The sequence below is a fragment of the Neltuma alba genome, unplaced genomic scaffold (assembly GCF_004799145.2).
Source record: "Neltuma alba isolate B1F8T4 unplaced genomic scaffold, ASM479914v2 tig00010124_pilon, whole genome shotgun sequence".
NCBI lineage: Eukaryota > Viridiplantae > Streptophyta > Magnoliopsida > Fabales > Fabaceae > Neltuma > Neltuma alba.
In genome coordinates, this window is record NW_021635075.1 from 276,701 (window position 1) to 290,349 (window position 13,649).

General features: G+C 36.5%; 1 protein-coding gene across 1 annotated transcript; it reads left to right on the forward strand.

The window, feature by feature from the left end:
- The first annotated feature begins 10,513 nt into the window (after nucleotides 1-10,513).
- On the forward strand, nucleotides 10,514-13,189 carry LOC114754244 (GDSL esterase/lipase At2g04020-like). The gene is made up of 5 exons (XM_028943033.1): nucleotides 10,514-10,748; nucleotides 11,333-11,457; nucleotides 11,724-11,960; nucleotides 12,455-12,668; nucleotides 12,987-13,189. Exons 1-5 carry the CDS (start codon nucleotides 10,514-10,516, stop codon nucleotides 13,187-13,189), a joined length of 1,014 nt encoding a protein of 337 aa, XP_028798866.1.
- The last annotated feature ends 460 nt before the right edge of the window (nucleotides 13,190-13,649 follow it).

A 13,649-nucleotide genomic window follows, 5' to 3' on the forward strand; every position in this document is an offset into this window, starting at 1 on the left:
AGGTAAGCCATGACAGTTAGATAAACTTGCAGATATCGTGGCACACGTGTTAGATTATGATTTACAAACGTGTATATATATATATATATGTATACGTATATATAGCAATGAAGTGTTTTCATACTTTCACTTTTTCTTCTTTCATTTGTTTCCACCTCACTTTCCTTGTCCCCATACTCGGTCCTCCCTCCCATCTGCCCTTTCCATCCTCCAATCTCTTCCACCGCACATAGACTTCACTATTCTTCAACATGTTGACTAAAACGACATCCCTCGAAACGCCTTGCACCCAGCAACAAAAATGCATCAGACTGTAAAACTCTCTTCCGTCACTTCGTCAAGCTTTGAGCTCGTGAGTTTCCATGCTTAGCTTGTTGCTCTCATTGCCAATGTATTCTCAGTGGATGCCTTAGAGATTGCAAAGCAGTTCAACCTCAAATCATACGTTTACTTTCCCATGTCTGTTACTTCCTTGTGTTTCTGCCTCAAGTTTCCCGCACTCGATGAGGATCATGAGATTTCTACTGGATTTGGAGACTTATCACAACCTTTGAAACTTCCAGGTTACCAATCTTCTTGTTCTTGTTTAATTTCTTTTTTTTCCTTTTGCCTCTTTGATTCTTGAGAACTTTAGTTCTGTGAACTGGTTGGGTAAATGAAAAATGTAAAATGAATGTTAAAGAGCTAATAATTACTTCATTAGGTTGCGTACCATTAAATGGCAAGGATCTGTTCGACACAGTTCAAGAAAGATCAAGTGAATCCTACAAAACAGTTCTTTATATATGTAAGCGATTGCATTTAGTAGATGGTATGTGTGAGATATATCTCTAACCTCTTAGAGTTAAGTTTGTTACAGATAGTTAACGGATCCAGCTAATGACAGCTCATTGTACACGTGTCCCCTAAGTCTTGAACTAGTCAAGTCTATATATAATCGTGTCCTGTACTCAGTCTCATTAATCAAGAATACAAGAACCAGAATTATCTCTATTTTAATGACTGACCTTTTGGCATGGTATCAGAGCTACTGTCATTGACAGTGCTCCAATCACAAAGCCACAGTACAGCCATCACCGTTGATTGATCTCCAGCTTTTTGGATCGATCGATTGACAAAACGATGGCACACTCCTCTAGTTCACAGCCTGGTGCGGCGGTCACTATGGCGGATTCCGTGATGGGATCGACCATTCCCAACTTCACCAACAAGAAAATCAGCGTGAAATTGGATGAATCTAACTACCTTTTATGGAAGCAACAGGTGGCTTTCATGGTTAAGCAACATCGTCTCAAGAACTACCTTATGGGGACAGCAAAGATTCCGCCGCCGAAGGTTCGAGATTCAGAAGGCTCAAAAATTGATAATCCTGAGTTCGAGGCATATGAAGCACTAGATTCTGCCTTGGCGTCGTGGCTCCTCTCCTCTGTAAGTCAATCGATTCTACCTGAGCTTGTCGGTCTAGAGTCATCCTCTCAGATTTGGTCAAAGCTTAATCACATCTACTCCAGTAAATCTGCTTCAAAGGTTCTTTACTACAAGAACTTGCTTTCGAATCTCAAGAAAGGGGAAATGTCAATGAGAGACTATTTAGCCTCTGTTAAATCTATGTGCGATCATCTTGCCATGTTAGGAGAACCAATTCCACACTCGTCTCAGATTTCCTATATCCTTAATGGATTAATAGCTGAGTTCGAACCAGTAATCGCTGTTATAAATGCATCTCCTAGCAACTTTGACTTAGACACTGTTCATTCATTGTTGATTGATTCTGAAGCTCATCAAAAGGCTTTTGTTCATAACACAATTGCTCATGCCAACTACACCACAAAACTACCTTGGGATTCTGGAGTCGATGAGCAACCTCAATTATACGCATCACAAGCTCCTTACACGTCTCATAGCAATGGCGGTCGTGGTCCGCCTCGAGCTTCATTTCCACCAAATTCATTTTTTGGACCAGGACGTGGTCGCAGAAGAACTTTTCAACCGATCCGAGTGTCCTGTCAAATCTGCAATTGCATAGGGCATACAGCTGACCGATGCTACTATAGGTATGATTTCTCTCAGAATCATTCTCAAGGACATTCTGCTAATGCCTATCATGCTGATTATGGAACACAAAACTTTGATGATATTGCCTATTACTCTGTTCCTGTAACTAATCATTCCAATGGCCATGAGTATTCAAACACTACTTCAATGCCTACTCCTGTATCTACTGTTCCTACTGTTCCACCAAGTCAGTCCTCCGAATCTGTTAGTTCACCTTCCCCTGCATCTGCTCAAGCCTTTATTGCAACACCAAATATGATTACTGATGATGCTTGGTATGCTGATTCAGGAGCAACTCAACATGTTGCCAAAAACACAAATGGACTACAACAAACAATCTCTGGCAATAATGGTAAGGTCATGGTAGGAAATGGTTTTGGTTTGGATATTACTCACAAAGGACATATGCAACTTACATCTTCTAATTCTCAGTTATATATGCATAATGTCCTGTGTGTTCCTGCAATGAAGAAGAATTTACTGTCTGTTGCTCAAACGGCACAAGAGAATGGCATTTCAATTGAATTTTTTCCTCATGCTTGTTTTGTCAACGACCTGAGGACAAAAAGAATACTGATGGATGGTATTGAAATCAATCGCATGTACAAAATGGGAGCTGCACCCCTTGTACGCCAGTTATCTGCCTCTGCTGATGAATCTCCTATGTGCAACAATTGATGACTTCTAACTCTCTGACTGTGTGGCACCATCGACTTGGACACCCGGCCACAGACACTGTTAAGACTGTTCTGAAGAATGCCTCTATTCCCTTTAATAGTAATACATCAATTCCATTGTGTTCTGCTTGTCAACTTGGGAAAGCTCATAAGCTTCCTTTTTCTGCTTCTACAACTGTATATGAGAAGCCTTTGGAATTAATAACACTAGACCTTTGGGGACCAGCCCCTGTTCCCTCTCATGGTTTTAATTACTATCTTGCTATTGTTGATGCTTATAGCAGATTCACTTGGATTTTTCCAATGCATAAAAAATCAGAAGCGTTACAAAAGTTTAAAGAGTTTAAGACACAAGTTGAAAACAAATGGAATACCAAAATCAAAGTTATACAGTCAGACAATGGGGATGAATTTCTGAGTTTTAAACAGTTTGTCACTGCTTGTGGGCTAGAACATCGATTTACATGTCCATACACTTCAGAACAGAACAACTTAGTTGAGAGGAGGCACAGGTTGATTGTTGAAACTGGATTATCAATGTTGGCTCATGCAGCCTTACCAATTTTTTATTGGTCAGATGCCTTTTGTACCGCAGTATTCCTACTTAATCGCTTACCTAGTACTGCCATCAATGGGCTAACACCATTTGAGAAGATATATAAGTCTAAGCCAGATTATTCTATCTTGCGAGTCTTTGGTTGTGAATGCTTCCCTCTGTTGAGACCTTACAACAAACACAAACTAGATTTTCGCTCTACTCAATGCATTTTTCTGGGATATAGCCCTCAGCACAAAGGATACAATTGTCTAGATGTTCAAACTGGACGTATCTTTGTCTCTCGACATGTTCAATTCAATGAGACTGTTTTTCCAAAAATTTCGCAGGTGAATGTTAAGCGATTGGCTGCAAATAATTGTGCAGATGAGTTCATCTCTTCCCTCTGTCCTATAGCCAAAACCACAGCACTACAACCGATACCCACCTTGGTGCCCACTTCCTCTCAATCAACTCCATCGACTACCTCACCACTTTTGACCTCTTCTCCACCACCCACATCAACAATTTCACCACTCTCGACCTCTAACCCAACCACACCATCAAACTCCTCTTCATCTGCCCCACCCACTGAACCAATTCTGGACAGTACTGCCCTAAGCATTCCTATTTCGGCCTTAGACCAATCCCCTCCACCTTCTCTTGACTACATACCAAATAACACTCATCCCATGGTCACTAGAGGAAAAAATGGAATTTTCAAACCTAAGGTGTTTCTGGCTATAGATGATCTAGCTCCTCCAAATTCCATTCAAGAGGCCCTAAATGATCCTCTCTGGAAGCAAGCTGCTGAGGAGGAATTCAATGCTTTGCTTAAATTTGGCACATGGGAACTTACTGAGCTGCCACCTGAACGAAAGCCTATTGGGTGTAAATGGCTGTTCAAAACCAAAATGCATGCTGATGGGACACTCGCTAAAAGGAAAGGCAGATTAGTTGCCAAAGGATATGTGCAAGAAGCTGGGATAGATTACACAGAAACCTTTAGTCCTGTGGTTAAAGCCATCACAGTGAGAATTATACTCACTATAGCTATTACAAATGGTTGGAAACTTCATCAAGTAGACTTCAACAATGCATTTTTGAACGGTAATTTGCAGGAGGAGGTCTTCATGGAACAACCTCCAGGATTTGAAAAAACTGGTTCATGCGACCAACCAATGGTATGCAAGCTGAAGAAGGCTATATATGGACTCAAACAAGCCCCTCGTGCCTGGTTTCAGAAACTTCACTCTGCCCTTGAGTCACTTGGATTTCATGCCTCTAAAGCAGATTCATGCCTCTTCGTTAAACATGATGGTAATGACATTATATATTTACTTGCTTATGTTGATGATTTAGTTATCTCTGGAAGTTCAGAGGCAGCAGTGCAAAAATTAATTGTTCAAATGAGTGATATTTTCTCTCTCAAGGATCTCGGTGAATTATCCTTTTTTCTTGGGATTGAGTTTACACGTACTCCATCTGGCCTATTGCTCACTCAACGAAAATACATTGATCAACTATTATAAAAGACAAATCTGTGGCTTACTACTTCCTACTCCACTCCAATGGCAGTAAACATGCACTTAAAATTGGGTTACAGTGCGTTATTTTCTGATCCATCACTATACAGAAGTGTTCTTGGTACACTTCAATATGTCTATTATACCAGACCAGATATAGCTTTCACTGTCAATAAACTGAGTCAGTTCATGCATGAACCAACTGTCAAGCAGTGGCAGTGTGTCGAAAGGTTACTCAGGTATCTCAAAGGAACACATGCCCATGGGCTACTCATCAAGCCAGCTCACAATCTACGAGTTCAAGCCTTTGCAGATGCAGATTGGGGTGGAAATCGCTCAGATAGAAGGTCTACCAGTGGCTTCTGTACATACCTCGATCCAAATCCAATTACTTGGATGTCTCGCAAACAACCAGTGGTATCTCGTTCGGCCATTGAATCTAAATATCAAAGTGTCGCTGATGCTGTAGCTGATGTTATCTGGGTAATGGCTTTACTTAAAGACATGAACATTACTGTTGTAAATAAGCCTACCATCTGGTGTGACAACTCTGGAACTGTGGCACTCTCTGCCAATCCAGTACTTCACAATAAATCCAAACATGTGGAGCTTGATCTTCACTTTATTAGAGAGAAGGTTGCTGCAGGCATTGTTCAAGTGGGCTATGTCCCATCGTTTGACCAAGTAGCGGATGTCCTGACAAAAGCACAGTCTAGTGCTTTATTTTTCTACTGCAGAAACAAACTCAACATTATCTCTTTGGAAACGTCAGATGTTTTCACTGGGCCTCACGCAACTGCTGCTATCAATGATGACGAGGACATTTGAAATTCTTGTTTTTTTTTATTCTGGTTCTTTCTTAAGCCTAGGTCTCTATTGGTAGGGGGAATGTGAGATATATCTCTAACCTCTTAGAGTTAAGTTTGTTACAGATAGTTAACGGATCCAGCTAATGACAGCTCATTGTACACGTGTCCCCTAAGTCTTGAACTAGTCAAGTCTATATATAATCATGTCCTGTACTCAGTCTCATTAATCAAGAATACAAGAACCAGAATTATCTCTATTTTTATGACTGACCTTTTGGCAGTATGATGGTGAATAGCTTCCTAGATCTTGAACGAGGGGCAATAACATCACTACAAGAAAATAATCATAAATACCCCTCCCATTTATCCAGTGGGGCACATTTGGAAGACCGAGTCAACTACCATAAACGAGTCAACCACCATAAACGAGTCAACCTCAAAAGTGTTTAAAATGGTTAGACAATCAGCAGAAGAACTCTATTTTGTATGTCTCTTTAGGGAGTGGAGGAACACTAACACATGACCAGCTTCACGAGCTAGCCTTTGGGTTAGAAATGAGTGGCCATAAGTTCTTGTGGGTTGTGAGGGCTCCAAGCGGGTCTACTAGTTCGGCTTATTTAAATTCACAAAATGCGAACCCTCTCGACCACGTACCAAAAGGGTTTATTGAAAGAACCAAAGGCCAAGGCTTTGTGGTCCCATCATGGGCCCCACAAATCGAAATTTTGAGACACTACTCTATCGGTGGGTTTTTGACTCATTGTGGTTGGAACTCCATATAACATTCTGAATTTTTTGACTCAAGATGAGCAAAAAAGAGAAAATTCATTAAGATTATTTAATAGCCCAATTACAATTGGAGAAAATTATAGAATATTTATTTGCAAGGTTTAGAAATATTTTGAAAAATTTCATTTCCCAAAAAGTGGCTTAAATAATTTTAAAGCTATTTTCATAGTAAAATGGGTTATTTCTTAGAAAATTCTAAGAAAAATATTTAGAGTTTTCTAATTAACTAGAAAATTTTAGGAAAATTATTTTATGAGGTAAAGAAGTTATTTGAGGCATAAAATCCTTAAAATGGGTTAATGATTAATTTTTGGAATTAAGAGTTATTTTCTTAGAAAATTCAAGGAAAATAGTTATGAGTTTATTTTTGACCCAAAATTTTTAGGGAAATTATTTCAAGGGTCACAAAAGCTAATGGATAAGGAAAATCCATATAAAACATGGTGGAGTAATTTCTGTGTTTATTCTCTAGGTTCAGAAAAATATAGAAAGGATCAAAGTGAAGATAAGGTTTATTGTGAAGGGCAAAATGGTCAAGACAATCAGCCACATGCACACCCACGTGTTGCTTCCCATCCTTGTAACCATCAGAATTCATTTTCTTTCCCATTTCATTACTGCCCGAGTCTTGAAACAGAGAGAGAAGGAGGGCGAGGCAAGCAGAGCATGGCGGGGCTGGAGGAGCGATCGGAGGTGTTTGAGTTACATGCAAGCCGATTAATCAAGCAAGGTGAGTCTCCTAATCACTCTTCCATTGTTGTTTTCTGCATTTGGTGGCTGAATATGAAGTTGATGATGGATTTGCGTTCGGGTTTAGAGAGAGAAAGTGGAGAGTTGTGGTATCAAGTTGCAGAAATTGTATACTAGGACTAGAATGGAGTGTGTAGTTGTGATTTTAAGGTCTTCATGTCCCTCTCTACACCTCTGTCATGTGACTCCGAAACTGCGGCTGAGTTTTTGAAGCTACGGATGTCGGGTTCTAAAGTTCTAGGAAGAAAGAGATTTGATGTTGATATATATGCATGTAAATGAGGCTGCTTTAGTTTGCATGGTGTTTTTTTGGTCTGCATGTGCTGATTTCTACTGCATGTTGATCTTTGCTTCGGGTTTTTGGCTATCCGAATCTGGGTTGTCAAAGAATTTTAAGGATAGGAAGGAAAATGGTTGGAAGTTGTTAGAAGCTTGAATATAGTTGTCATGGGATTGCATGTCATGTTTTCTGCACGTTAAATATTAAGTTCCTCTGTTTTTCAAGGCTGAAACAGGTAATAATAGATGAATGGCCATCGGGTTATATATTTATAATTTGCAAATTTTAATAGTTTATTTGTGGCGCTTTTGAAGCGAGAATTTTGGGGGTTATATAAGTGAATATGTATGAATTTGATTGTTGTGTGTGCTGACCGTGGAAGTTGGGGATGGAGAATGTTGAATCTGAAATTGTTTTTCACGAGGAGGTTAGGCTGTGGGGTTTAATGGAAGGAGTGATTAAAACATAATTGATATATTTATATATGTTTGTTACGTGTGTTTGTGTGTCGACTGGAGATACATAGAAATCTGGAAGCTCTAGATTGAGAACATAATTATATTGAGCGTTTTTGGGAGTTAAATGATAGCTAGGAATTTAGGTGTTAATAAAGTTATTGAGAATGTTACTGAGGCTATGGGAAGCTTAGAGATTAAATGATTGAATTTAGTATTTATTGCGATATCCAGTTACTAAGTAAAGTAATACTATATGTTCATATAAGGAAGGAGGTGTTCCAAAGAGAATAGTTTAAATAAGAAAAATTGTCCAGGATGACCAACTATTATGTAAGGGTAGAGATTAAAGAAGATTTGGGATTTAAAGAGAGTAATTTAATTTATGAATTATAGTTGGATCGAATATTGATCTACCCTTACGAATATGATAGGTTTTGATATATGCTCAAACTCACAAAGGAAACAAAAGACGAAGAAATTTGTAAGGTTTGGTTTGGAGGGAAGCTGACCAGGTAGTAGTTCTTTCCTACCTTACACTTGTGTATGATTGCTGCATTTCTGTTTGTGCCATATTGCTGTTTAAAGCATAAGAACATGTAATCCTCATTTCCTTGCATAGATTATTTAGCCGTGATCACATATAGCTGATAGACATGGGGCAATATATGCCAATTATTTGCGCATTATTTATTCAGCTTGTCTATCAGTCATTACGCATAAATACTTAACTGCGTTAGCTTGCAAGGTTATGTTCCACTTTGGCTTGTTTTGCATGCTTTGTGTAATCTACACATTTGTTTGATGGAAATTACTACTACCGGAATTCTTTAGAATCTCACCCTCCCCATTCATGATGAATAGCAAAGGCTAGTAGCCCGAAGGATAAGAAGGATGTTTAAGAAGAAGGTGAGCTGGTTGAAGAGCAGAGATGCCTGCTATATTATGTACTTATGAAGTAGAATATTTTGATAAGTTAATATTTGTACTATTGTATATGTTATATGGGCAAGTAACTCTACTTGCTTTATGCAAATATTATTTTGTATACTTTATAAGTAGGCAAGCACTGCCTGGTGCAAGCATGTGCTATCAACCAAGATAGTTGCTATATTTTTAATATAATATTATAAGATTGCACAGTATGAAATCATTCTATGTGATAATAGATTAAGTTAAAAGTAGGGTTGATTGTGGATCAGTCGTCAGTTATTCTAAAGGTTTGAAATGTTTGATTGACAGATTCCAATATTGAAGGGGAAAAAAATTTTCCTGTCTTTTCCCAGGTCAAAAACTTGGCATTAATTATTCACAAACGTTAAAATGATCCTATTAGTATATAGAAAGTTAGGTGTTACACTCCACATTAGAGAGCGTGCTCTATGGAAAGCCAAAGATTGTTTGGCCATTATTTGCAGAGCAGAGAATGAATGCACTGTTGCTAACTGAGAAGTTTAAGGTTGCCATGTGGCCGAAAGTTGATGAGAATAAGAATGGGATTATAATGAAAGAGGAAGTTGCAAGGGTTGTGAAGTTGATAATGGAAGATGATCAGGAAGGCAATGAAATTCGTAGAAGAGTTCAAGTGTTTCAGGACGCTGCTGCTAAAGCACTTGGTGAAGATGGTTCATTTGCTCGAACAATCTCTAAGTTAGCTCATGAGTTGAAATATATGGGTGACATGTAGAAAACTAATGACTTTTCACTAATGTCACCCAAAATTTATATGCTTGCTATTGTGGTTTTTCCAAAAAAGGGGTATTTACTCCATTAGATATTGAACAATTTCATGTTTTTGATAGATGATAATAAAGTTAGGAAAGAGTTGTTTGGGTAAATTAAACAATTTATAAGGCTTCAGAAGACAAATCAAGACTAGATCACTGGTCACTCAAAACGGTAGATCATTGGTCACTCAAAACGGCAGAGGAGGAGATGGCTATATTTAACCATTCATTTTTCTCCTTCTTCAACCATTAACTCTCTCTCTTCCCCTTCACACGGGGACCCGTTGGATTTAATATTTTCCTATTTTTTATTTTTTAAAATAATTAATTTTATGGGTATAGAATCTAAAATAAAAATAATCTCTTAACTATCACTTTATTAAAAAATAATTTTATTTATTCAGACATAATTAATTAAAAAATATCATATGGACTCTTCAAATTTAAACGGTCCTGCATTAGAGGATAAGCTTTGGATGCTCATCCTGAAGATGAGCACTCTAAATCAGTTCCTTTCACACCTATCTCCTATTCTCATGCGGTAATAATAGATCCTACGTAATTAGTTAATGTGCTGTCATCATGGTGAATTTTCCTATATTCAAACAAAATCTAGGCTTGTTATAATACCAGATCCCATGACTAATATTAACATTCAGTTCGTTTTGCTATTTTATATGAGGCTAAAAATTATCCGTTCCCTCAAAACAAATTCCCAAAACTTCCAAAATGCGTTATTATTATCTATCACAAATACGACGTTTACCAATTCAACTCTCTTTATCTATTTTTGGCTTCCTTTGCCAAAAATATTCATACCCCTCTCTCTATATATACTTATGATACTCCATTCATCAATTCCACTGGTGATTGATTAATTAAAAAGCTCCCATACTCGAAGCAGAAAGATATGGAAAATTCAATAAAGCTGATGTTGTTTCTGTCTTTCTGCTTCGTTTCAAACCAAGCTTTGCTTGCAAATGCCTCTGTGCCAGCATTGTATGTGTTTGGTGATTCCCATCTTGATCCTGGAAACAACATGCATTTGAACACACCAGCAAAGCCTAATAGATGGCCTTATGCAATTGATTTTCATAATATAAGGGGTCGTTTCACCAATGGAAGAAATATGGCTGACTTTATCGGTATGTTTCTTGATTAATTTGTGGTTTAAATACTTTTTCTCAGTTATAATTTGCCTCAACTTTGAATCAGATCCATGTAGTTTATTTTGTTTAAACCGGGCCTTCAATAGTTTGATCCGTTATGGGCATCCATCTTTGAGTTTGAAAACCGTTGATTGAGATAGACTATACGACCTGCGGATTAATTGTTTCTTTAGTTAATTATTAACATGTTTTGAACTATTGTAAACAACTCAAATTAAATTCTCTCTATCTTTTGGTTATGATCATGCATTTTTTTAAAAGAGAGGGCTATAATAATGAAAAGATAATCATGTGCCGAGCTCTTACATCTTATGTCTTCGAATGAATTGAATAAGCCACTAGCTAGGTTCTAATGTTGTCAAGAGAATTGAACCATGAGTATTTTCATAATAGCCAGTATTTGTTTGTAATTGTTGCAAATTTCCTCTTAGTATTAATACAAACATATATATAGTTGAAACATTGGCCTAGATATAATAATTATTTCAATGTTTTTAACCTTTAATTGCGTATATTATCCAAATATAGAACACTTATCATGTTTGTATTTATCCATACAGCATCTTACTTGGACTTACCATTTCCTCCTGCATACTTAAACCTCTCGGATTCTGAAAGAAGTCAGACTACAACAGGAATATCTTATGCATCTGCATCATGCGGGATCTTAAACACAACTGGAGCGGTAAGAAATTAAATTGAAATGACTATTCTTATTTCATTACCAATTTTAATATTATATATCTATATAGTAAAGAACAGTCTCCTTATATTTATTAGATCAAGTTCATAAGTAAATTTATAAGTGCACATGTGCATTCAAACAACTAATCATAGTAAAATAACAAGTGTGATTGGGAAACCTGATCTAACAAATATGAGTAACTTGATCTAATTTTTGTCGTATATTAAATGTCCTTTAATAATGATTTTTTTTTCCCCATGTTGAAGGGAGAATGCTTAACATTAGCAAAACAAGTAGGATGCTTCACATCAACTGTGAAAAATGATCTTCCACTAGCAATAAAGGATCAAGAGAAGTTGCAAGATCACTTGGCCAATTCCCTATACCTTGTCTTTATTGGGAATAACGATTACCACGATGCTATGAGTCACAACGTCAGCAACAAATTCAGTCCAGACAAGTATGCAGATATCCTTCTTGATGAAGTCACAAAACATATCAAGGTAAACTAATTATAAGTTATCTTGATTTTTGCTTTATGGAAAATATTAGAGTTTATTAAACTTTAATAACTTTTGTATTATTATGCAAACAGCAAAAGTGCACTTTAGTTCTTTAAATTTATACAAAGTTTAGTTTTAATTTATCCTCTTAATTTTAAAAATGTATTTTCAGTCCTCTAATTCTAACATTGTTAGTTTCCAGTGATATGTCAGCATTGAACTTAATATACCAGCATAATCTAATAATGCTTTTGTTAATATTTAAACTTTCAATGTCTGCATTTTTTGTTAACATTGTTAGGGTTAAAGGACTTAAAAGACACTTTATGCATAAAATTAAGGGATCAAAATAAAAGATTATTATGTGAAGTTTAAGGATTAAAGGTGCGCTTTTGCCTTATGCAAACATTGATGTTGTATACCTGTATCGTTAGATTCCAAGTTATTGTTTATATACAACATGACTCAAATTTCATTTGAATGTCTATTCACAGACACTTTACGATCTGGGAGCAAGAAAATTTGTAGTTTCGGGCATTTCAAGTTGCCAGCCTCATAATTATACAAAAGATTGCAAATCAAGATACTTCGCAGACAAACTTCCTCAAAGGTTGCAAGAGTTACGTTGTACACTCTCCGGTTCACTATTTACAGTATACGATGTCGTCAATGTGTACAAAAAGATCACTGATAATCCACAAAAATATGGTAAGCATAGTTATTTTATTTAAGGCTTGCTATCATTTTTAATCTCTAAAATTTGATCTCCTTTCAGTTTTAGTCCCTAAAACTTGAAACCAGTGGTTTTGGTGCTTGAAACCAGAAGCCGAAAATCAGCAGGCAGATCAAAATGAAGTCAAATTTCAAGGACTAAAACTATTGGTTTTATGTTTTATGAACTGAAATCAAAATGAGATCAAATTTTAGTAACTAAAAATTATGTTAACCCTTTATTTAATTAGACCGTTATTTAGATGCTGAACTCCTTTTACAATATAAAATACTCTTCTTTGAATTGTTTCACAGGGTTCACAAACATTCAGGATCCTTGTTACCCGGAAGGTGGATCTCTCTGTAAAGATAGGAAAAAGTATCTCAGATTTGATCAATATAGCCATCAAACTGAAGCCGCATATGAGATTGCTTCAAAGGATTGCTTCTATGGACAAGCTTGTTCTCCTTACAGTATTTTGGAGCTAGCCAAGGCACCAATCATCAGTCACCATTAATAAATTGAGATTGTAACAATGTCATTCAACATTATTGAAAGTGTTCTTTTCGATTTTTCAGCTGGTTTGAAATGTGAATGCAATTTTCTGAACTTTCTGAATTTTTCAAAATTATGCTTATATTATAAGTTAAGAGTTCATGAAATTCATGGAGAAGCATTACGTAAGGAAAAGTAGCATTATACATTAGATAATATATATAACATGATACGTTCTATTAAAAAGAGTTCTGACTAAATCAATTATAATAATTGAAAGTTTTAGTGGTCCCCTATCAACCAGAGAGTTGAATTTTACACGAATACAACTTATGAAGTCATGAAAAGATATCAAATTAGTTTGTCTAGTTTGGTAAAAAAAAATTGGCTCATAATCTATAAGGTTGTGAGGTTAAATTCCTATACTAATGTGAAAATCTTGTTGATGGATTATTTGTAAGTATATATCAAAAAGCTCTATT